The 24,144-nt window shown below is 42.7% G+C and overlaps 1 protein-coding gene and 1 long non-coding RNA gene across 3 annotated transcripts in view; one reads left to right on the plus strand and one right to left on the minus strand.

Annotated features, from left to right (window-relative positions):
* Positions 1-3,727: 3,727 nt before the first annotated feature.
* HIBADH (3-hydroxyisobutyrate dehydrogenase) overlaps positions 3,728-24,144 on the minus strand; it is a 114,848-nt gene continuing 94,431 nt past the window's right edge. Inside the window, exons 5-8 of one of the 2 annotated variants that reach the window (XM_045495167.1) lie at positions 23,049-23,182; positions 20,916-20,992; positions 13,393-13,549; positions 3,728-4,063 (exon numbers count right to left, since the gene is read on the minus strand). In XM_045495167.1, the coding sequence (XP_045351123.1) occupies positions 3,989-4,063; positions 13,393-13,549; positions 20,916-20,992; positions 23,049-23,182 (443 nt within the window). In that variant the 3' untranslated portion in view covers positions 3,728-3,988. Of the gene's footprint in view, positions 4,064-8,210; positions 9,171-13,392; positions 13,550-20,915; positions 20,993-23,048; positions 23,183-24,144 lie in introns of those variants that run through there. The other variant, XM_045495166.1, reaches the window with a different exon arrangement.
* LOC123606615 lies at positions 13,459-21,520 on the plus strand. Its single transcript, XR_006716387.1, has 3 exons — positions 13,459-13,572; positions 15,712-15,721; positions 21,506-21,520. It is a non-coding gene; the product is annotated as an uncharacterized LOC123606615 (long non-coding RNA).

The following is a 24,144-nucleotide window of genomic DNA, read 5'->3' on the forward strand; positions in this document are numbered from 1 at the left end:
GGACCTCTGAGACAAAGGGTCAGTTCTAGGCAAAAGTAAGAGCCAAATAAATGAGTTAGGAGTTAACTAGGAGAGCATACTTATATTAGCACAAATAAGCTATCAGGCCTCCCTGGCCATCTTGGCTCATTAAAGGGACAAAACTAAATCAAGAGAGGAGAATGAATCATGTTTGGCACTTATAGAGAGCAGACCTGGGGTCAGGGTTAAGGTCATGGAGAGGAGGAGAGAGACACGGATTAAAGCTACATTTGCTCTTTAGGGTCTCTGAGATTGGAACCCTAAGGTGACATTTCTGGGAAAGGCCTCACATAGTCTAAAATTACCTTAAGATATTTCAACTTTGATCCATAAACGGAATGAAAATGAAGTTCAACAGGCCCAAAACAAATGTAAAAGAAGAGTGAACTTGATATCATCTGAACTCTGCTTCGAGGGGCTGAAAAGCTCCATCTGGAAGTGGATTAACTCTTTCGGGGCACAAGGCTATCTTCTTAATGGTGGCAGGAAGAATAATTCACTTCCAAAAGGCCCAGACCATTCCTTTTTTATAAGCAGTACTGGTAACAATTATGCCCAATTTCACATGATCTGAAAGGAAAATCACGAAGGGTTTTTTTGTTTTGTTTTGTTTTTTTTAATTTTCTGGCTTGACAACATCAGTGAGAAGTTGTCGACTCTGAAGACACTGACGCAATATTTGTTCTAACCTACAACAATCCCAACTCTGAAGCATTTTAGGCATTTATCATTTTTAATGACTATGGCAAATGCCAAATTTTGTCCTTTGGAAGATAAAATGCTACACTCAAAAAGTCATGGGATTTGCATATACAGCCAGAGTTGGGAAATACACCCCAAACCTGCCCTTTGATTTTATGAGTCTGGCTGTGAGGAAGGTTTCCGTCGTCTTTCCCTCCGCCAATGTCATTATTTCACAGAGAGGCCTGCCAACATGCAGCTCGTAGCTAAGCTTGTGTGTCAGGTTTATTCAAGTGGCTCATTCTAGATGAGCTCTCTTGCTGTCTCTTTACCAGGCATGACGGACTATCATTAATAAAAATGTATTGATCTCTGAATCTATTCCGGCTATAAAAAAAAAAAAAAAAACCCTAATAGATGAGATGGCTATATGACCCATAAATAATACCTAAACAGAGAGAATCCAAAAACTGTCAGAAGCATATGCCTCCCATTTTCTTAAACCCTTAACTAAGAGGCATCAGAATTTTAGACCTAAAACAAACTTTGGAGATCAGCGCGCTGCTCTCGTTTTCAAACAAAGGAAGCCACCCACAATATTGCGCAGGTTAGTGTTGACCTAGGGCGGGTCTCCTGTCTCCTAACCAGGACAGATCCGGTAACCAAGACACCCAGAAGCACTCCCTGCCGGCTGGTTGCAAAATGCGTCTGCTTTATTGTATTTTCCTTTTAATGTTCTCAAAGAGGCTGATTCCAGCCTGAACGAAGAAGCCTACATCCCTTTTAGGTGTTCCTGAATTATTAAATGGTGATCACCATTAAACAGCAAAAGGTGACATCTTCCATCCCTTGGCCACCAACGAGAGACGATGCCACGCACGCGTTGGGTGCAATGGACACGCTAGTTTATGGGCCTGACACCTTGCAAGGAACATTACAAATCCCTACGATGTCCTTAAGCTTCCTCTTCAACTGAACTGAAGGACGGCTAAGAACCCCACTCGGGCAGACAATTCCCCACCGGCCGGCCGTTTAAGAATGCTCGAGGGTGCGGTTAACTGAGGCTGAGGCTGAGGCCCGCAGGAACACGGGCTGTTTTCCTGAGCAGCAGCAGGCTTCTGACAGCAGCCTGGGTAGAACTAATGTGCATGGATAATGCTGCCCCGTGCCCTGCTCAGGCGTGCCTCTCCCTCTCGCCGCCCGCCCCCCCTCCCCCAAGACGTGGACAGATCGCACGCATCCCTGACTGCCTGCAAGAAAAGTCAAGATCAAAATTCGTGCAATGAGAAAAGTGGCCGAGGAGCAGGCCCGGCCCGCTTGGAGTTCACTTAAAGCTGGACTCAGCCGCGGCTGGGCATACGCTTCGTCGTCATGATATCGGGTCAACAGGATAGCAAAAGATTCTCCCAAACATCTAACGGTTCGCGGAATCCCTTGAATAAGCCAAACCCGTGTGGTTATGAAATTCACTGCACGCCTCAGGGTCCAGGTAGCATGTTGTCGAAGATGACGTTTGAAACTGCTGTGCTTCCTGAAGGGGAAGGTGTGCATGCTTTATGTGCAAGCAAGTCGGGGTTTAAAGCACATAGACAAAGATGGGCCCCTGGGTGGCTCAGTCTTGGTGAAGCATCTGACTTCAGCTCAGGTCACGATCTCACGGTTCCTGAGTTCAAGTCCTGCATCGGGTAAGCTCAAGCTCCACTTCAGGCGAGCCCCACTTCTCTCTCTCTTCGCCTCCCCCGACCCTCGCTTACTTGTGCCCTCTCTCTCAAAAAAAAAAAAAAAAAAAAAGGTACATAAACCAAAAGACAAAATATTGCTACCAAAAGTGCGTATTTTTCCTCAGAAGTTTCTTCAGTGTAAGCTAATCTTTTCTTTTCTTTTTAATATTTATTTGTTTTTGAGAGAGAGAGAGAGAGACAGAGCATGAGCAGAGGAGGAACAGAGAGAGAGGGAGACACAGAATCTGAAGCAGGCTCCGGGCTCTGAGCTGTCAGCACAGAGCCCGACACGGGGCTCGAACTCACGGACCATGAGATCATGACCTGAGCCGAAGTTGGGCGCTTAACTGACCGAGCCACCCCAAGCGCCCTAGTGTAAGCTAATCTTTGGACTAAGAAAACTTTTTCAAAGTTTCACATTCTGCAAAGACATCTTGGGCAACCATGTGTAACAAACTGCATCACTGATAACACAAAGTGAAACAAACCTGACATGCGGAGGAAGAATCTTATAAAAAAAAATTTTTTTTTAAGTTTATTTATTTAGAGAGGCGGAGGAGGCACAGAGAGAGACAGAGAGAGGGAGAGAGAATCCCAGGCAGGCTCCATGCTGTCAGCGCAGAGCCTGATTCAGGGCTCCATCTCACAAACTATGAGACCTTGACCCGAGCCGAAATCAAGAATCAGACGCTTAACCAACCGAGCCACCCAGGTGCTCCTGCTGAGGAAGAATCTTTTTTTTTTTTTTTATTTTTTTTATTTTTGAGACAGAGAGAGACAGAGCATGAATGGGGGAGGGTCAGAGAGAGAGGGAGACACAGAATCTGAAACAGGCTCCAGGCTCTGAGCGGTCAGCACAGAGCCCGACGCGGGGCTCGAACTCACAGACCGCAAGATCATGACCTGAGCTGAAGTCGTACGCTTAACCGACTGAGCCACCCAGGCGCCCCAGGAAGAATCTTTAAGAAAAATGTCTACGCAGTTAGTTCACGAATGCAATGCCATAGCTTCCACGACTCAGTCATTCACACAGCCACACATTTACTCTGCTTTTACTCGATGCAAGGCGTTGAACTCAACACGGGGACTCAAAGCTGAATATGACACATTCTGTGCCCTCAAAGAGCTCATGGACTGGTATGGAAGACAGACAGGCAAACCGGCAAAGACAGTGTAACAGGGCAAGTCCTATGATACAAGCGATATCATCAAATAGCTATGCAAACATAGAGGGGAAGTGACTCAGCCTGAAGTGGATGAGGAAGATGTGGAAGATATCTTTCAGAAGATATGACACAATTAGGGGTGGAGAAGGGCATTTCTGGTGAAGGCAGTGGCATGTGCAAAGGTACTGGTGTGTGAGAAACGTGTCATGCTTGAACAATGGCGAGCGGTTCACAACCTTTGACACCCGGGATGCCATAAAGAAAGCCAAGGGCAATAATGCTGGTGAAGTAAAATAGAAGCCAGAGCATGAAGGGCCACGAACACCATGCTGAAGAGTTCAGACTGCAACCGAGGCTAAAGGATTTCATGCAGGGGGATGACTGGACTGGATTTCAGTCTTAGAAAGATCTCTCTTGCAGTGTCGTGAAGGACGAATTAAAGAACCAAACTGGTGGCCCAGGAACAGCTGGAATCTATTGAGACAGAAAGATGAGTGGTTGCCTCTGGCTGGAGGGTGCGGGGTGAGAACAGTCAATGACAGTAAATGGGCACAAGAAGAGTGGGCGGGGTGGTGATAGAAACGTTCTAAAATTGGATTGTGGCAATGCCTGTCCAACTCTGTAAGCTTACTGAAAGTCATCGAACTGTACATTTAAAACGAGCGAGGTCTATTGTATATAAATTATACCTCAGGAAAGCTGTTGAAAACAAACAGAAAAAGGAACAATTGCAAAGATACTCGAGTATCCTAGACAAGAACCAATGAGGGCCTGACGTAGGCGCCAGAGGTATAGATAGACCTCACCGTGGAGAGCGGGTGGAGGGGACAGGGGAGTCAGGGATGCTTCCTGGGAAGCTGAATGGGACAGGGACCCGGAGGAGAAGCAGGTCTGCTGGGTGGGAGAATGGGGGAGCTTAGGTCTCGATACACCAAGTTTGAGGTGCCTGTGGAACACACACCTGAGCAGAGTTTCTCAAACCCTGCATTATGGACATTTGGGGCGTATGTTGCGGGGGCTGTCCCGTGCACTGTGGGCTGTTTAGCAGTGTCCCCGACATACGCCCGCCCGCTCAATGCCAGGAGCACCCCGCAGCCCCCACATGACAACCACACATACGCCTGGACATTGCCATACGTCCCCTCAGAGCAACACTGCCCCAGTCGAGAACCACTTGGGAAGAGAGGCTGTAACTCGTGACTTTTTCTCCTTAGTTTTTCTTTTGCCGAGAGATGCAATTCACACACCATAAACCTCACCATTTAGAAGCGTACGATTCAGTGGTTTTTAACACATTCACAAAGTCATGCAACCATGGCTATCTAATTCCAGAACGCTTTCATCACCCTAAGAAAGCAACTCCACGCAGAACAGCAGTCACTCCCTATTTCCCCCTCCCCCGTTAGTCCCTGGAAACCACTCATCTACTTTGGGTCTGGGGATCTGCCTGGTCGGCCATTCCCCGCAGAATCACCCGGCCTGTGGCCCCCGGGTCTTGCTTTTGCCACCTGCCACGATGCTTTCGAGGTTCACCCAAGTTGTGGCCTGGGTCAGTACTCCATGCCTTTGGATGGCCACTCTTCCACGGCATGGATGTGCCACTCTGTTCGCGCAGTCATCAGTCAGGGGACATTTGGACCGTTCCTACTTTCTGGCTCTTACGAATAATGCCGCTACGAATATTCGTGTACAAGTTTCCATGCGGACGCATTAACTTCGTTCCTCTCGAGTGCGTATGGATCTATCCTCAAGGATCGAGTGGAACCGCTGGGTCCTGCGGAAACTCTGTGTTTACTTTCTCGAGGAACTGCCACGCTCTTTTCCACCACGGTATGGTCCCGGCAGTCGCGTATGAGGGTTTTAACGTCTCCACGTGCTCGCCACCACTTGGGATTGTCCCTGACTCAGATTTTTTGCTTTCAAGTTTCCGAGTAAGCATTTACTATTCAGCTACATTGTTTCTGCCAATGTGATTTATTTTTACATTTCTTTGCGAAAGAGAGAGGCAGGGAGAGAGAATGAGAATCCCAAACAAAGTCTGCGCTGTCGGCATAGAGCCCAACCCGGGGCTCCAACTGATGAACCATGAGATCATGACCTGAGTCAAAATCACGGGTCGGTTGCTTAACTCAGCCACCCAGGGGCCCCTGTTTATGACAACTTTATAGATGAGAAAACTTATGGTCACAGGACGGGGACTGCAACGTGCTGAGAGGTGGGTAAGATCCTTTCCAGCACTAATGTTATTTTATGCTGAAAACTACATAGGGGCGCCTGGGTGGCTCAGTCGGTTGAGTGTCCGACTTCGGCTCAAGTCATGGTCTCGCGGTTGGTGAGTTCGAGCCCCGCGTCGGGCTCTGTGCTGACAGCCCGGAGCCCGGAGCCTGCTTCGGATTCTGCGTCTCCCTCTCTCTCTGCCCCTCCCCCACTCACTCACACTCTCTCTCTCTCAAAAATAAACATGCATACATAAACGATAGCCCTTGGCAAGCAGCCTTTCTTCCATGCACCACTCCTTCTCCTTTACTGGACCATTCCACTTCCATCAGCATGATCCCATAGTATCTCCAATCTTGAAGACACATCAACAAAATTTCCCTTGACCCCACATCCCTGCCAGTATCTATCCCATGTTTTTTCCTCTTAACAGCAAAACGTCTCGAGAGCTGTCTCTACTCAACGCTTCCCCTTTCCCTCCCAATTCCCCCGTGTCCAATGTCATTTCCAACGTGCCCCAGAACACCCGTCAGAGGCACTTATTTTGCCAAGGCAAATCACTAAGTCTCAGCTCTCACATTTGCTACTCAGCTTCTCAGTAGCTTTTGACACAAATAATCATTCTTCCTTCCGACACAATCTGCATTTGGCTCCCACCGTCTTCTCACCTTACTGTTACCCCTCATCTCATTTGCTGGCTCTTTTTCCCAGCCACTGAAAGCGAGAGTAACACAGGGTGTGGTCTGGGACCTTTGCCTTTCCTCCCTCTGGGTGGCCACCTAGGACTTTTCTCCTCCTAAACTTCCCACGTCTCCCCCAGAGTAAATGGTAACGCCTGCCCTCCACCTTCCCCACCAAGCTTGGATTCTTCCCTGACTCCTCCCTTTCTCTTTCACCCAATCCATTAGTTAGTGCATCTGTCTTTATGTTCCAATCTGACCATTTCTTGCCCGAGGAGACAGAAACCTCTTCATTAACATCCTGGTCCCAGCCCTCCCTGCTTCTCATCTGGATTATTACCATCCCCTCCTAACTGGTCTCCTTGCTTCCAGCCTCGCCCTACATTCTATTCTCCACACAGCAGCCAGTGATCCCTCTTAAGGCTAGGTCAGACCACATCGGCCCTCTTAACAAAATCCCTAATGGGCTGCCTGTGACAGGATATTTGCAAAATGGCCACCGTAATGCCTTGGTGTCCACCCTCTTATGTCATCCCCTCCTACCCGGGCTCTGGGCTGGGCTATGTGACTTGCTTCGGCCAAGGGGGCAGGACAGCCACGAAGCAAGCAGAACCCAGCCAGGGGTCTGCTCATTGGTCTTGTCCTGCGTTGCCGCTGAGAGCCCTTCCACCGCCACGTGAAGAAGCTCAGATTAGCCTCCTGGACCCTGTGGAGAGAAGCCCCAACCGTGCCAGCTGTCCCAGCTGAGTGAGGCCAAACTAGACCCTCCAGCTCCAGAGGAGCCGGCCCAGGGGAGAAGAATAATATAACTGACCTGGAGAATCTTGAAAAATAATAAACATTTGTTATTTTGAGCCGCTGAATGTTGAGGTGGCAACGTATCATCAGTTAGCTTCCACTCTGGCTAAGTGATACACAACCAATCCCACTTAGAATAAGAGCCAATGTCCTAACACGGCCCTACAAGATCTGGCCCCCCTCATCTTGGGACTTCACTTACAGCCTCCTTGTTTTTCCTCATATCTAGCATTTGTACTTTCTGCTCCCTGTTCCTGGAATGTTCTTTTCTCAGGTGTCTGCATGGCGTGTTCCCTCACTTCCTTCTCTCTGCTCAAATGCCAACCTGACCACCATAACAAAATACCCCTGGGCACCTCCCATCCATCCCCCTTGTCCTGCTTTTTTTTCCTTATTATTATCTGACGTATGCAGTAAACATTTATTTTTTGTCTGTCACATCCCCTCACACACACACACACAGACACACACACACACGACACCAGGATCTACAGTCTACAAGGGCAAGACTTTGTCTATTCTGTTCGTCACCGTAGCCCCAGCACTTCTAATAGTGCCTGGGATGTTTTGTCACCAGGAAACTGAGGGAAGTAGTTGTAGTTCTGCCAGATTTGGCACCGAGGTCTATCACCAAGAAGACTTCTAGGGGCTGTGGTGGGGAAAGTCTACACTGTGGCATATTCCATTTTGCGCAGGCTGAATTCCGATGGCACCCACAACCGAAAACTTTCAAATGAATGCCCGTTAAGGATTCAGATGAACAGCAGGAAGCTGGCTTGCCACTGGCCAATTCAGACTCGGTTCCTTTTGACCTCCCCTCCCTTCCTTTTCTTCCCACCCGTTCCCCCATCAGTCTGGAATGCCAGTTTGTCAGATCATTTAATTGCTTGCCAAATGGCTGCGGAGACACGAAAACTCCAAGAAAGTATTATCAGCATAGAAATTTATTTGATTTCAAAATAATATGGTTATATTTAGAATAATGTAATAATTATCTAAAGCAAATATCATCATTGGCTCTGAAACAGTTCTAAAGATGTCATTCTTTTAAAGTCAAAAAATATGTAGTAAGAATGTAAAAGGAAGCAAAAATATAAAAAACAAGTTTGCTGAGTATTGGGAGTTGTAACAAGAAGGATACACAGTAAGATAATGTAACAGAGTCCAACTTATAAACATGCAGCAGGGAGTTCCGTTAGCTTTACCGACTCCCTGGAAAAGAAATCAGTAACCTCAGCAACGCAAGAATACCACCACTTGGTTAACAGGACAAACTTCCCGAGGGACACAGGTAATAATTCACTATGCTTCCCCTTTTTCTAACTCCTTTCCCCACACCAATTTCTTTAAGATAGGTTTCATCCTGTTGACAATATTTGGTTTTATTTGTAAAGTGGAATAAATACTATCCTGATTGAAGTATGCAACGATTTAGTTGAAGATGCTCAGGAGTCAAACTTCTGAAAAAGGTCAATCGGCTAGTTAGCAGAGACCATCAGTGGCTTACAGGGAGAAAAAAAAAAAAATGGAGAGAACACAGGTTTGCTAAATAGATAAAAAAAATAAGCAGTTAAAAATGGGTGAAAAATCCTAAGGTTTACTGGGACCTAGACAGTCAAAAGCAGACAGGTGACCTTTGATTAAGCCCATTTACTTGTGGAGTGAGCTATAAGGAGGCTCCAGAATGGAGGTCGGTTTCCAACAGTGTCCACGGCCAAAGGGCAAACTCAGAAGGTCTCCTCTTCTCGGAGAAACTGGAAGACGGACGAGAAGTCTTTCTTTGAGTAACCCTTTGCACACATCATCCTGTAGATCTGATGGGCTAGGCTGCCCAGAAGGATCGGGCTCTTTGTGTTGGTGGCGGAGTCTTGGGCCAGCCCCAGATCCTAAATCAAACAAGGGCAGGAAGGAACACATTGAGACTGGTAGCGAGGGCTCACTTTGCAAATGTGGCTCCTGATGCTTTGCTTTCAAAGCAGGAGGAACGAAGTCTGAAAAAAAATAAGATACTTACAAACACTGTGGCGGGTTATATATATTTTTATAAGTACTTTCACATAGGGCAAAACTGCTCTGGACAGAAACCTTAATTTCTGAGTCTCCTCCCCACTCCTCCACCCAGACCTGTCTGTTTTGACTGTGGACGAGGGTTACTAGATAAATGAGATCACACAGGGAAATGCTTTTTCAAATCTGCAGAAGCCTGTAAGCCTAAGACAAGCCCCCCATCATGGAATCACCGAATATCCACGCAATCTCTTTATTCAACAAGTATTTAGCACTGTCCCAAGCGCCAGTGACACAGGCATGATGAAACCAAGGCACTGTTCTTGTGACGCTCGGGGAAGACAGACAACAAATACTACAATTTCAGATAGGGACAAGGACTATGAAGAAAAATAAAGCAGGGGAAGGGGCTGGGAAGTGGTGGACAGCAAGGGTGGAGTGGAAGGAAGAGAGTTCTGATAGAGGAAATGTTTAGGGAAGGCTTCTCTGAGGTGAAGACACTTGACCTATGATCTGAATGTCAGAGAGCAGTGGGTTCTTTGGAGAGCTGGGGGAACAGAGACGCAGGCAGATGGAACAGCAAGGTGCTGGGACACGGCTTGAATATTCGAGAAACAGCAAGCAGGCCAGTGAGGTTGAATGAGAGTAAGCAAGGGGGCTAGGGAGAGAAATGAGCCGGGCATGGGAACACATAAAACACAGAAGCTTTAGTAGGTTTAGGAAGGAGTTTGGGTTTTATTGTAAGTGCAATGGGACATCCACCCTCATGACAACCCTTTAACATCTTGGCGAGCTAATGCTTCATCCTGAGAGCTTCAGAAAACTTTTAAATCTCCAGCCTCTTAAATATGTATGATGGTATAATGGCAAACATTATTTTGTGCTTATTTGTATAATTTTCACATGTAGACAATAGATCTGAAAAATCTGCTTAACCTTAAATTCTTCTATAGTTTCCTAAAAATAAAAAGCAAGCTGAATTGTGTCCCGCACAGTTAACAAACATACAGCTACACTATCGTTTATACCCAGACAAACCTCTCTGGTTGACATCATTTTGCAGCCAATCTGCAAGATAGATTTATTTTCAAATGACAGAGAGAAAATCTACATAGACTGCATTTAACTTTTAACCTAGTTAACTGGAACACAAACTAGAACAGAAAAACTCACAGTTAACATAACATACTAAAGAGAACACAGTACTATCGAGAAGAAAGGTCTAGAGTTTTTCAAAGGGGCAAGTACACACCCAAATAAAATCTGTCCAAACCAAAAATCAAAAAGTGAAATTGCTTTGGTGGCCACTACCTTAAAAGGTGGACATTCTAAAAAACGAACGGTGCTTAGTCTCCGAAAACCTGAGAGGCTTTTGTATCTTGAAATGTTAGAAAAAGAAGGCATCCCTTGAAGCTGATAATGTATAATTTAAAATAAACAGATTTTCCACATCATTCATCAAATAAAATATTTATGAATGCATGAGCTAAGTGGGTAGTTCAGGAAAAAATAACACAACAATGGCAATAAGGTTCAATGAGTTAACGGAGGACCAAGCTGTTATGTTTTATGAGGAAATGGGTATACTGAGGGAGTACCAAGAACCATCGTGATTTTCCATATGGTGTTCTGTAGCGGCCATCACAAGTAGACATCTAGGTTGGAGAGTTCAGAAGAATGATCTAGTTTTCATATTGACTATGTTCTGATTATGCACACAACATATTAGAATTTTATGATGTTAAGACCTAGAAATAAATGCACAAGCCTCTACTTCAATGACATCCCCTGGCACAATAAAATTTAATGGCAATTGAACAAAACCTCTCTTAGCAGCTAAGCCTTGATCTGTCCAAGCAGAATCACAATGCTAAGACTGCTTTAATCAACGCAGCATCGATGGGGAGTTCTTTAATCTCCATCAGTTTCTCTACACAAACCTAATTAGCTATGGTGTGTTTTTGTTAACAGCAATCTGAGGTGATGAAAGATTTTTTTAAGTTCCTTTCTACGTACTCTCATTCCAAGCAAAATTAAGAAGTCTTCCTCTTTGTAAGGGAGATCACAACTGCATTTCTTGAGGGAAGGACACCGGTAACATCCATATGTTTGACTCCTGCACTGTCTCACACTGTTAGTTGAAAACACGGTCATTCATGATCAAGAAAATCATTTCATCTATTTTTGAAGTTCACTTATTTAATTTTGAGAGAGTGAGAGAGAGAGAAAAAGCACGAGCGGGGGAGGGGCGGAGAGAGAGGTGAGAGAGAGAATCCCAATCCCACTGTGAGTGCAGAGCCTGACACGGGGCTTGAACTCACCAACCGTGAGATCATGTCCTGAGCCGAAGTTGGATGCTAAACCGACTGAGCCATCCAGGCGTCCCAAGAAAATCATGTCAAAGGAAGGACTCTGACAGTGGGCAGGGCCACTGCAGAAAATGGCTAAAGCACAGGTGTACCACAGAGTGAAGGACAGCTAGGGCGGAGTCCCCAGACAAAGCCAGCACTACAAAAAGACAAATCCATCTGATCCTTTTGATCAGAAGCCTCCGACCTCTTATTACACTCTACTGTTAGCCACTTCCTCTGTTTGAGCCATTAGCCGTATTGGTGGAACCGAATAAGCTAACAGCTCACAACTCACTTCACACAGACACAGAATGGAAACTGAGCATAAATGCGATTCTTTCATGTTTCCGTGTGCCCTAATAAATCACCTGCGGCTTCGATGAAAACAATACACTTAAGGAGCTACTTCCTGTTTCTAGCAACAGCCACACAGCACAATTACAAAATCCTAAATTATATGCAAACCTAAATACAGGATACGGATTCGCATAAAAATAAATATTTTCTTAAACGAAACATGAGGAGAAATCAAACTGCAAAATAAGAAATGTAGTTTCAAACACTGCTTTATCCAATAAATATTTAACGTGTGCTGGCAATACGCCAGGTAATGTGCCGGAAGCTGGGAAGGCGGGGGGGGGGGGGGGGGGGGGGCGGCAAGGACAAACGATGCAGGCAGAGGGAATAGCGTGCGTGGAGGTTTGCAAGTAAGAGACAACGAGGGGCGCCTGGGTGGCTCAGTCGGTTGAGCGTCTGACTTCAGCTCAGGTCATGATCTCACGCTCTGTGAGTTTGAGCCCCGCGTCGGGCTCTGTGCTGATAACTCAGAGCCTGGAGCCCTCTTCAGATTCTGTGTCTCTCCCTCTCTCTGCCGCTCCCCTGCTCATGCTCTGTCTCTCTCTGTCTCAAAAATAAATACATAAAAATTAAAAAAAAAAAAAAAAAAAAGAGACAACAACGGGCAGAAATGAGTTCACTACGGTGGAAGCAAAAGATGAGCTGGGAAGGCTGAAACGAGCTGGTGGGACAAGCAAAGTCCAAATCATGGAGGGCTTCGTGAGACAACTTGCAGAGATAGACTTTAAACTACAAGTAACAGGAAACGGTGAAAGAGACTTAGTAGGGGAAATGGCACACTCCGGTTTCTACGTGTCCAGAAGCCCGCTCCCTCCCCCGGGGTAGAAAATGAACCGGAGAGGATTATGAAAGGATAGGACACCAGTTAAGGACTGATTTGGTATGATCCAAGGGAGGCTCAGCCAAGGTACTGGTGGTGGCAGAGAAGGGAAATGCATACATACTTATGTACGTACATATTCTTAAAGCGGGAAGGCGTATTTAGAAATCTAGTATCGTGAGAAAGATATTCTCTTCTTCTGTGATAGGTGTACCCAATGTCAATGTATTATCCAGAAAATTCTTACTGCTTCCATTCTAAGGACTTGGTAAAATAATGAAAATTTCTATGAAGAACAAAATCTTGCCCATCTCACAGTACAAACAAACCCAAGCACAAAATAAAACTCCCAGCCTAGTCTTCTCATCTGAACGGGCAGGAATATAAACAAACAAAATAAGGATTTTTATCTAAGCTAAGTTTTAACTCACTTCCAATGAGTAAGTGAATCGCTATTTTAGTAATCTTGCCGTCTAGGGTAGACATATGCTTTGTTAAAGGGGAGTGGGGGATTAGGCCATTAAACATCTGTTCCCCTCTGTCTTGGGGAGGGAGTCTCTGCATTTACCATACCTTGGCCATGAGTGTTGCTCCAAATCCACCCTGATAGTTATTAGCCGACGGCACTCCATCCATCACCCCGGGTACAGGATTGTAAGTGTCACTTGACCAACACCGTCCTGAGCTCATGTTTAGGATTTTAGCCAATAGTTTTGGGTCAAGCCCTAACCTGTCAAAGGTCAAAGAAAAGCAGTGTTAAATGTCAAAATGTACAAGTCATGCGTGACTTATTTACGTATGAGGATGCTCTATCTTCCTTCTCCATTTATTGTATGTCTTCAAAAATCAAAGCAGATTGATGAGGGCAAAGAACCCAGTCTTAAATTATAGGGTATTAAAAGCTCGTGATTAAACACGTCTGAGCCAGGACATTCTGCAGTGGGAGAAAATCCCCTGTGCTATATCCTATTTTTAAGAAATAACACATAATTGTGTAGTTGTTGGTTTATCACACACATGGGTTTTCTAGTCTTTTGGATATCGTTGCATTTATGTGTCACATAAGAACCTTAAACCAATATGATAATCTAAATTCTACATTCTTTCCTCACAAATGATATATTTCAGAAAGAAATATTGACAGATAAACCATGCATCATGGAAGTCCGTGTGGATGCATTTATATGTATGTTTATTCTTTTAGCTTTTATGAGAATGAATACAAGAGATGAGCCACGAGCAGTAAAACGAGCTTAAGAGAAGTTATCATTATAAAAGAAGACATTTCTTGCTGCAAACTTTTCCTTATTTATTAAATCTTCATTAGACGATCTTGCTTATGAAGCAAGTCTGCACAGAGCTGTGACATATGCTATCTATTCAGAGACATGCATTATAGTTCTGGGTCAACTGCTGATAAGGTTACTGATCCTGATAAAACAAAGCTTGCCCAAGCGGAAACATCATTTGTTCTATCACTGAGCTGAGGGCATCAACGGCTGTGCAGTGTGGACCCAGAAAAAAAATAGAATCAAAATGCTATATTATTTTGATTCTGAGAATCTGAATGCAGTTTGGGAAGCACAGTTTGGCTAAGTTTCACTGAATCAAGTTTCAAATAAAACTTTCTACCCAGCAATTGACTGGTTTCTTTCATACAAAGAGACATTATAAAATAATTGTCATAAAAGCTTTCTGCGTTTCCTTAGAACCAATCTCTTCCAGAGAAGAAGAAAAAAAAAAAACTGAAAAGAGACACTTATCACTGTGAAACAAATTACGCATGTTGCCTTGCTTAAGCTCTTGTTTCCTCTGTGTTTGAAACCTATGTCTGTTTATTTCCCAATGTGAGTATCATGACCCAGTACACGTTTTTCCAGTACTGGAGTAGGGGGCTAAGGCTGACAGCCAGTGTATGTCTGGACATAGCACGTAATACAACTGTTACGTAATCAGGTTTTCAAGAAGTAGCTGTGGTGTGAGGAATATATATGGCATGCCACATGTGTGAAATCAAGTGGTGGACCATGTTACAATGGGGAGTTTTCTTAAGGATTATAACAGACAGAGAAGATTCACTCTAATCGGCTGTCATACATTCCGTTCAATGGTAGACTGCCCGAAAGAAATCCAACAGTTTCATTCATTCCTTTACAAAATTCCAAGTTTGTTACAGGTGTAGTTTGTTACTGATGCTTTCTTTCCACTTTTAAATAAAAAGGGGCTATCAGTATGCTGTTAGAGCAGATGACTTGGGAAAGAGAAAGCCAATGTGCATACTATGAAAAGTAAAAATCACACATTAACAATTAATCTGCTATAACTGCAAATATATTCCCTAAGCACAAAGGTTCAAGAATGTCTATGTCTAATGTGCTCCATGAGTAGGGAATATTTTTAAGACCCCCAAATATCGCTCTTCCCTTCCATTTGAAATATAATTCAAGGGCTTCTGAATTTAGATTTTTCTTTTAAAATGGTTCATCACATTTAAAGCAGCAGAGTTACTGCTCTCTTTATAACCTCCCTGGTTATACTCAAGAGAACCTCACAACAGCCTTTACTGCTAAAGCAGTTCATGCTCTATGTACAGTACTCACCAAAATGGCGGGCAAAGCTTATTATCCTTTGTAAAACCCTACATTTCATTTTTCTTGAGTGTTCAAGGAAAAATACTGGCACTGATTTATGGAACCCTGTTTGGTGAACATATTACTATTTAGAAGCATCCTGAGGGGCACGCAAAAAAGCGAGGTGGCAGTTGTTACGTGCTCACTTTTCAAATCTGATGCTTCCCCGCTGTGCTGACTCCCCTTTAGGAGATGGCTACTCCCTCACCACTTTTCCTCTCCCGACTCCCCACCCTACGGCAAAGTGTATCATTAAAAAGAGCAAGTTAGAAGTGTTTTGCATTTCATCTTTCTGAGGATTCTTTCACTGGCACATATATAACTGACAGTTAAAATTAGACATAATATTAAAATCAGTTACTGAAGTCCTCTGTCTTCCACTGTGCCTAAGGCTTGTAATGGTCTGAAACCAGCTAGAATACACAGTAATTGTCATTCAGAGAGTCTATCCTAGAACGTCATGCTTCACTGGAGAAGACTGAGTTTCCATTTGAAATCAACAAATTAATCCAAGACAGGTATCTGAAAGGGCAAGTTTAATAGGAAGCAGCTACTGGGCTCTCAACCATGATAAAATGTTATTGCTGTTTCCCTGTAAATTGGCTGGGAACATATGATACTTTCTGCATAAGAGCCCCATTGCTGTTCAGGAGATATACAGCTCAAGCCATCAAAAGGATGACAGTCTGTCAGTCCCCATAATAACTTGCCACTGGATGTGGTTCGAGAGTGTGCGCGTGCATGCATGTGGCTTTACAATTGCTGGAATGTTCTCTGATATAAACAGAGAATGAATTCATTGCTCTGACCGCATATATAATGCAACTCAAATAAACGTCACTGTGTCAAATCTACTCACCTTTAAAACACAAGAATTTTAAATGAACTTTTGAGAGAAGTAAAAATGATGCATACACCGTGAAAAAAATTAAACAGAATCCAAATGTTTGCCTTCACTGTAACCAAGGCTGTTAAGGGCCAAAAAAGTTTTTTCACTTTATATTCTATAGAAGTATCTATACTGTCTTTTTTTACGTAAGAACAAAGCAGACTATGTCACTAAACTGAGATGTTTGTATCACAGGATGTGAAAATGAAATACCTAAGACTATGCCAGTTTTTTTTAAGTTTATTTATTTTTGAGAGAGAGTGCTCACACGAGCAGGGGAGGAGCAGAAAGAGGGAGAGAAAGAATCCCAAGCAGGCCCCACACTGCCAGCGCAGAGCCCAACGCGGGGCTTGAACTCATGAACCTGTTCGTGAGCCGGGATCAAGAGCTGGATGCTTAACTGACTGAGCCACCCAGGTGCCCTAAGACTATGTCAGTTTTAACAGACTGTCCACTTATTCATCAATGTTTAACAGATTTGCCACGCGCAGGTGCTGTGCCTGGAGCCAAGGAGACATAGTAAAAATCTAAGAAAAGGCTGTGCCTGCCATCCAGGAATGAGCCAGTTAAGACACACACACACACACACACACACACACACACACACACACACACACACATTAACTTTTACCTGAGGCAGGAGAAGTGCCTCCCTCCCCCTTCTCGCCCCTCTATCCATTTGACAAGTCTTCACTGAGTGCCTACTATGTGCTAGGTATGTTCTTAAGACACAGCAATAAGCAGACAAAGCCAATCCCCTTCAGGGAGCTTGCATTCTAGTTGGGGAGACAGGCAATAGACAAACACATACATACACATGCCAGCTGGTGAGAAGTGTTATAAAGAAACCACTTTTAACGTTACAATTCAATTCAAATACTAACCCACCGCCACCATCAATAACTACCACGCTGAGCCTGTACAATGTGCCGGGAACTGTTTTAAAAGATTTACACAGATTAACTCATTTCGTTTTCACAAAAAACTCTGTGGACAGATACTATTATTTTTGTCATGTTATAGACGAGAAAAACTTAAGTCTATGGCAGAGCTACGACATCAAACTCCCACCACGCTGAGTCTCACTGGATCACGTGGGTGGGCAACTTAACAGTCAATAAGCCAATATGACAGTGCTTTACCAATCTAGTAAGAAATTTGGTCAGGGCGCCTGGGTAAGCATCCGGCTCTTGATTTTGGCTCAGGTCACGATCTCGTGGTTTGTGGGTTCGAACCCCGCACTGGGCTCTGGACCGACAGCACGGAGCCCGCGTGGAATTCTCTCTTTCCTCTCTGTCCTTCTCCCTGACACACATGTGTGTGCTCTCTTTCTCTCGAAATAAATAAATAAACTTAAAAAAAAAAAAAAAAGAAATGTGGTCAAATTTTTATTATAAACCTTCTGCCACTTGTTATCTATCGCATATGTATTAGGATTTACATCATCTATTCCATATGTATTAAGTTTACATCTATTGCATATGTATTAGGTTTACAGCTAAGGGGACTCAAGTCATCACCTAAATGAAAACGCACCACCGTCTAAGGGCCGTAGCCAAGAAACTAAAACGACACTTGTGGGAAAGTTCTCATCTTGCACAGCCTGCCAGAAAAGTTCAACTGTCCGAAGTTTCTTTTAAGGTGGAAGAAGACAAGATGGTCGTTGCCAGGGGCCTAGGTGCTGACTGGTGATGCAAATGACCTGTTATAACCACCAGTACTGAAAAAAAAGACAAAAAAGACAATTCCCAGTGGAGCAAAATTTTATGAAAACTAAACAACAAAGCTTCCACTATCAGCACCGTTCCTTTGTGACACACGGGAGCAAAACGTCTCTAATGGAAGAACACCTTCGGTGCCAATAAAACTATGTTCTGAGTCCTAATTAGAACCCAATTAGAAGGTACAAAGGTCTAATAGAAAAAGAATTTCAAAAATATGTTGTATACCCATATTCTTTATGCTTTACTTTTTTTTTGTAGCGTTTAAAATTTCCCTTATATCCATCTTTACTGTAAAAGAGCATAGGGTCAATAAGAGTTCTAAACTGCATGATTTTATTCTTCTATTTTTTAAAAAAATGGGAAACACTGTTCTAGAAAAAACACTGACTTATGAGAATGAAATTAATCAGAAATGATCACTTCATAGGAATAGGTGACTCAATTTGTAAATGTTGACATTAATGCTTTAAAAAAAATTCACTTCAGAGTGAACAGAATATAAATGTGGCTGAGCCACTTTGATGCTGTACTACTTTGTGGGAATTTACTACTTGGGAATTTATGCTTGCTGATGCCAATTTTCTCTTTCACCTTGCAAAGCTCAATAAATCGTGGTCGCTCTCTATACTCTATTAGAGAACAATCCTGTCACTTTAAACCATGTCTGTAAACCATGGAGAAAAGACAATAGCAGAGGCAATCATTTTTAGGACTTGCAAGCCACTGAGAATCTTTGTCAAGATAAACTAATAAAATCCTAATGTTATGAAAATAAGCAATTCATTAGTATGATCTGAAGCACCAGAAAGTTATAAATTATTACAAGTTAAGTAAAATTAGGGAGTTCCTACTCTGTGTTCATTTTTCATATATGATATATGCAAATATTATATATGTGATAGCAATATACGTATGCAGAGTTTCAGAAAAATTAAACATTTAAAGTTTCATCTTTCTAAACATTATTTTTCTCATAGTGGATCAAGACCAATAATAAGGGAAGCTATTGCTTTTCCTCTTAACATTTCTATTTGGAATTCTATCACTTTTCATCTTCTCTTTGATCACAAACTCTCTGTAGTAGTCCATGTACGTATTTCATTGTATATATTTTATTCCATTCACTTGATTCAAGTGACTTTCATACTATTCTTTATTAGCTGGTGTTTGGAGTTAGACTTCTATCAGCACTAACCACACAAAAAGTTCATTTTAGAATAGCAAATGATCATCTGGTAGGAGGTTTGCTAGGAAAATTAGCTGAGGAAGGCCAGAGGATACATCGCTAGGCCTAAGGAATATCTCAAACCAGTGATGCTCAGAGTAAGAAGCAGGATATAAAACAAACTAGTAAAGATGAAGAGGGAAATTTCAGTAGAACATAGCCTAGATTATCTAGGCTTTTGCTTTTTTGTTTTTACTATTATTCATTTATATCCAGAAGAATGAAGATAAAATCCTAAAGATGCACATGCACACTAATGCTCCAATCCTATTGTCAACACCAATTAATTTTGTATGTAATTTTGGCTCCAGAAATTTACATCTTCCTCTTCCATGAAATTAGTCTAGAGGATGGACATGAAAACGAGTCACTAGCAACACGTTTTTCATTTACGATTAAGTGACCCATAGCCTAAAACTGGCTACAGTACAGACATACCACTCTGAACAGCTCCTATACTACCAGTTTTATTAAGGCTTTGTACAGATATGCCTTAGCATCTTACAGACATTCAATTTTAAAATGTAAATGGTACAGGATATTGATAAACCAATTAGCACTGATGCAAAGCAAATTCCTCTTTTATCTCAATTACAACATGACAACTTAATAGGTCAAGATAGTTTAACATCTGAGACAAGGGCAATTCAATAAACAACAGCATCTTGATATGGTAATTAAGAGGAAATGTGAATCCATTACTGTGTTTTAAAAAATATCTCAAGCACTTTGGCTCTTTTATTGCTTTTATCAAAAGCTGTGAGATGAAACACTACTCTGATTTGTGATATCCCTGGTAAGCAGTTTGGGGAAATGTGAAGAAAACACCTGAATAAAGCATCTTGCTAATTGAGCATTTTCTAAAGTAAGAAACGTATATTTATTATATTCATGAAATACCAAACATTCAAACAATTAATTAGGTGATTAATCATATGTAACATTCCTAACCCAAAAGATTAAAGGCTAAACTTAAGACATTAACCTTAAGCATTCTAAAAGATGATCCTTATCATAGGAGAAACAAAATTCCTGCATCACTTTCAGCAGAGTATGGATGCATTTTATTTTAACGGAAAGACATATCCTTAATGTAAAGTAACAAAACCACAAGCCAGTTAAAATGAAAGAGTTATGTACATGAGTTGCAGCTTTATGAATGCCATCCAGTTTATCCCAAGACTAAACAACCAAGAGCCCTTGTAGTGAACAGATACATAAAACCAGTCATGTGGTAGCAGAACACTTGAACTCGCCATACATTAAAACGGCGTTTTACAAAAATTTGTCCTACACTGCCAAAGTATGTTTAAATTTTACAGTAAAAGTGTTTCTCGCATTTCAATACAACAGGAGAAATGGAGCTCCCATATAAAAAGGATAATGTAACTTCGAATATACAGCACAACACATTTTATGGCTATGGCAAAGAATATTCATGCTCTCCAGGGCCCAGTGGTCGTCAAATAAGCAAAGTCTATTAAAGTTCAATAATGAAGTACTTTCAAAATGTTCCTAGATCAACTCGTTCATCTCTCACGGACCCCCTTTTTTTTTTTCAACATCAGAAAATCAAATAGAAAAGCTCATAAAAATTGTTAGTACATGAAAATATATATTCGACAAACCTGATTCCAAGATTCATAGCTTCAGCAGTCCCAATCATACTAATGGCTAACAGCATGTTATTGCAGATCTTTGCAGCCTGAAAATAAATGGAGTACATGTTAAATATCTTTATTTTCAAGCTGTAACTTACGGGAAGTTGTTCTACACCCACCCCACAGGCTTCTTTCTAGAAGAGTGTGTAACTACTGATTCTCTCAAATGGGGAAAAGAACATGGTGCTGCATGCCTCCTCCTGAGTCTGCCAGGCTATCTGGGAGCAGACTGGGGAGTCTCTTCCACTGGGTAAGAAACCTACAGGGGTGCCTGAGCTCCTCCTGTGGGCACAGTCTATAGGGAATACTGACCTGTGTGGCATGACTGCTTTTTCCCCCCAGTTTCACTGAGGTATATTTGACCTACAGCACTGTATAACTTTAGGCCGTACAGCACAATGATCTGACTTACACATATCATGCAATACTTATTGTAAGTTTAGTTAAAATCCATCATTTCATATAGATATCAAAATATATACATTTTTTCCTTGTGATGAGAATTCTTAGGATTTGCTCTCTTAACAGCTTTCATATACGTCATATGGCAGTGTTAGCTCCAGTCATCATGTTGTACATAACATCTCTAACACGCCTGCTCTTTATAGAATGGTGCTTACATTCTAACTGGGGCAATGGAGTAACACACTGAAGATAAAGGCAACAAATAAACAAAAACAATTAAGTGGAAAACTGTACGGCCCTAAGACAGAGACAGTGAGAATTCAGAGAAACAAGATCACTGAGGAGAGGAAGTAGAACCTGAAACCACCTCTTGGAAGGCCAGGCAGGAATTTAAATAGGCAAGAGGGAGAAAGGAGAGCATAGGAAAAGGTAAACATGTAAGAGGGATTAAATATATCAGAGCATGGGAGAACAGTAAGAAAACTGACTCGTGCGCCTATGTCTTAAGGAATGGTAAGAAATGTGGTAGTTAAGACTGGGGTAGGAGCTATGAAAGCTAGGGTGGAGAGTTAAAATTTGACACGGCCGGAAACCGGCATCTCTTCCAAGTTTCAGAGTTGGGAAGTGTATGATGATGCAAATATCTTGATGGAGTTGGTTTTGGTTACAGTGTTGGCAGAGTGGTAAACCTGGCATCCAGGCTTTCTAGCAGTACGCAAGGTAGGAGACAACGGGAGAAGACTGGATCAGGTAATGTGAGGAATGGACAAGACTGCCAACAAGGAGAGACAGTGAAGCAAAAATCAGTAGAACCTGGAGACTGGGTAAGAGAATGGAGACAATAGGTAGATCTGAGACAATACCAAAGTCTTGAATAAGATAAAGAGGGTGCCAGCGACCAGGATCAAGCATTAAGAGGAGGGGAGATTGAGGGAGAGTGCGTGTGGTGGTGGTGGTAGGGGGATAACTAGTTTGATTTCTGAGTTCAGGGTTGCCATTCACCTCTATCTGGTTAGAGAACTGATATATTTCTAAATGAAAATATTTGCTTTTCTTTAAAAAAAAAATTAATGTTTATTCAGTTTTGAGAGACAGAGAGAGACAGAGCAGGAGCAGGGGAGGGGCAGAGAGAGAGGGAGACACAGAATCCGAAGCAGGCTCCAGGCTCTGAGCTGTCAGCACAGAGCCCGACACAGGGCTGGAACCCACAGACCGTGAGATCATGACCTGAGCCAAAGTCAGACACTTAACCAACTGAGCCACCCAGGTGCCCCGAAAATGATTCGCTTTTCAGGAAAAAGATAAAAGTGCACAGATTACTTCTTCCTGACTATATTACAAACAGAGCTGCAGTACATAATTAGATGGAGGAAAACAGCAACTGAGACACCAAGAGCACTTCCTATGGAAGCACTTTTAAAGATGATTTCTGTGGTCAGTAGGATGATATATCAGAATGTGAATGATGAAATTTTCAGTATCTTTTTTAATAAGTTAATTGGCTGATGTCTGCTTAACTCCAGCAGGAATGATGGAAAACTAATTTAGTCCAAATTAATTTAAGAAAATCTGAGCAAACAAAGAATCCACAGATTGAACAGAGTGGGGTTGGAATAATAGTATGGTCAGGAAAGACAAATGAACCTTAGCCAATTTTACATCATCAAGCCAGGGTCATTAATGTGAAAATGTTACCTGCCCGGTCCCAACAGCTCCACAATACACCACATTGGAGCCCATGCACCCCAGCAACTCCTGGGCAGCAGCAAATTCATCTTCGACTCCTCCCACCATAAATGTGAGGTTCCTAGACCGAGCAGCTCCCACACCTGAATAGTTTGGGGGTAAAGGGACAGAACAAAAGGAGACATTTCTTCAAGTGTTTAGGTAGATAGTAAAATTAGGGAAAAGCCCCAAAACAAATGAAAACACCTTGCCTCCAAACTGTATTTAGGTCAGGCGTATATAAGATACCCTAAATCTCTCCTGGAATGTGTGTGTGCGTGTGTGCGTGTGTGTGTGCATGCATGTGTGTGCATGTGCATGCATGTGTGTATGTATATATATCATATACATATACATACTTTTTTTTTAAGTAAGCTCTACACCGAATGTGGGGCTTTGACTCATGACCCTGAGATCAAGAGTTGCATGTTCTACTGGCCGAGCTAGCCCCTCTCCTGGAATATTTTAAAAATCAAGTATCGTGGAGTTTAATAATAACCCAAAAGAACACACAGATTCAAACTCTTATTCTCAATTCATCTCAAATATCTGGCATAATCATAGCACAAGACATATGGTAATTTGAAATGTGCATTTTATTATTCACATGCATCTTTTATTCTTTTTTTAAAAGAAAATTATTTTTTTCTTTTTTATTATGAAATTTATTGTCAAATTGGTTTCCATACAACACCCAGTGCTCATCCCAACAGGTGCCCTCCTCAATACCCATCACCCACCCCCCCACCCCCCCACCCACCCCCATAAACTCTCAGTTTGTTCTCAGTTTTTAGGAGTCTCTTATGTTTTGGCTCCCTCCCTCTCTAACCATTTTTTTTTCTTCCCCTCACCCATGGTTTTCTGTTAAGTTTCTCAGGATCCACATAGGAGTGAAAACATGGAATCTGTCCTTCTCTTGCATCTTTTATTCTAAGAAACCTATTCAAGCAATAGAAAGTATATGAAAAAGTCCCTTGTGCCCTGACCAGCACGAGAAGAGCCAGAGGGATCTGCTATTCTGGGGATTTGGGTGTCTTTAGTCCATTTGCTTCCTCCCCACATGCTA

Source organism: Leopardus geoffroyi, chromosome A2 (assembly GCF_018350155.1).
Source record: "Leopardus geoffroyi isolate Oge1 chromosome A2, O.geoffroyi_Oge1_pat1.0, whole genome shotgun sequence".
NCBI lineage: Eukaryota > Metazoa > Chordata > Mammalia > Carnivora > Felidae > Leopardus > Leopardus geoffroyi.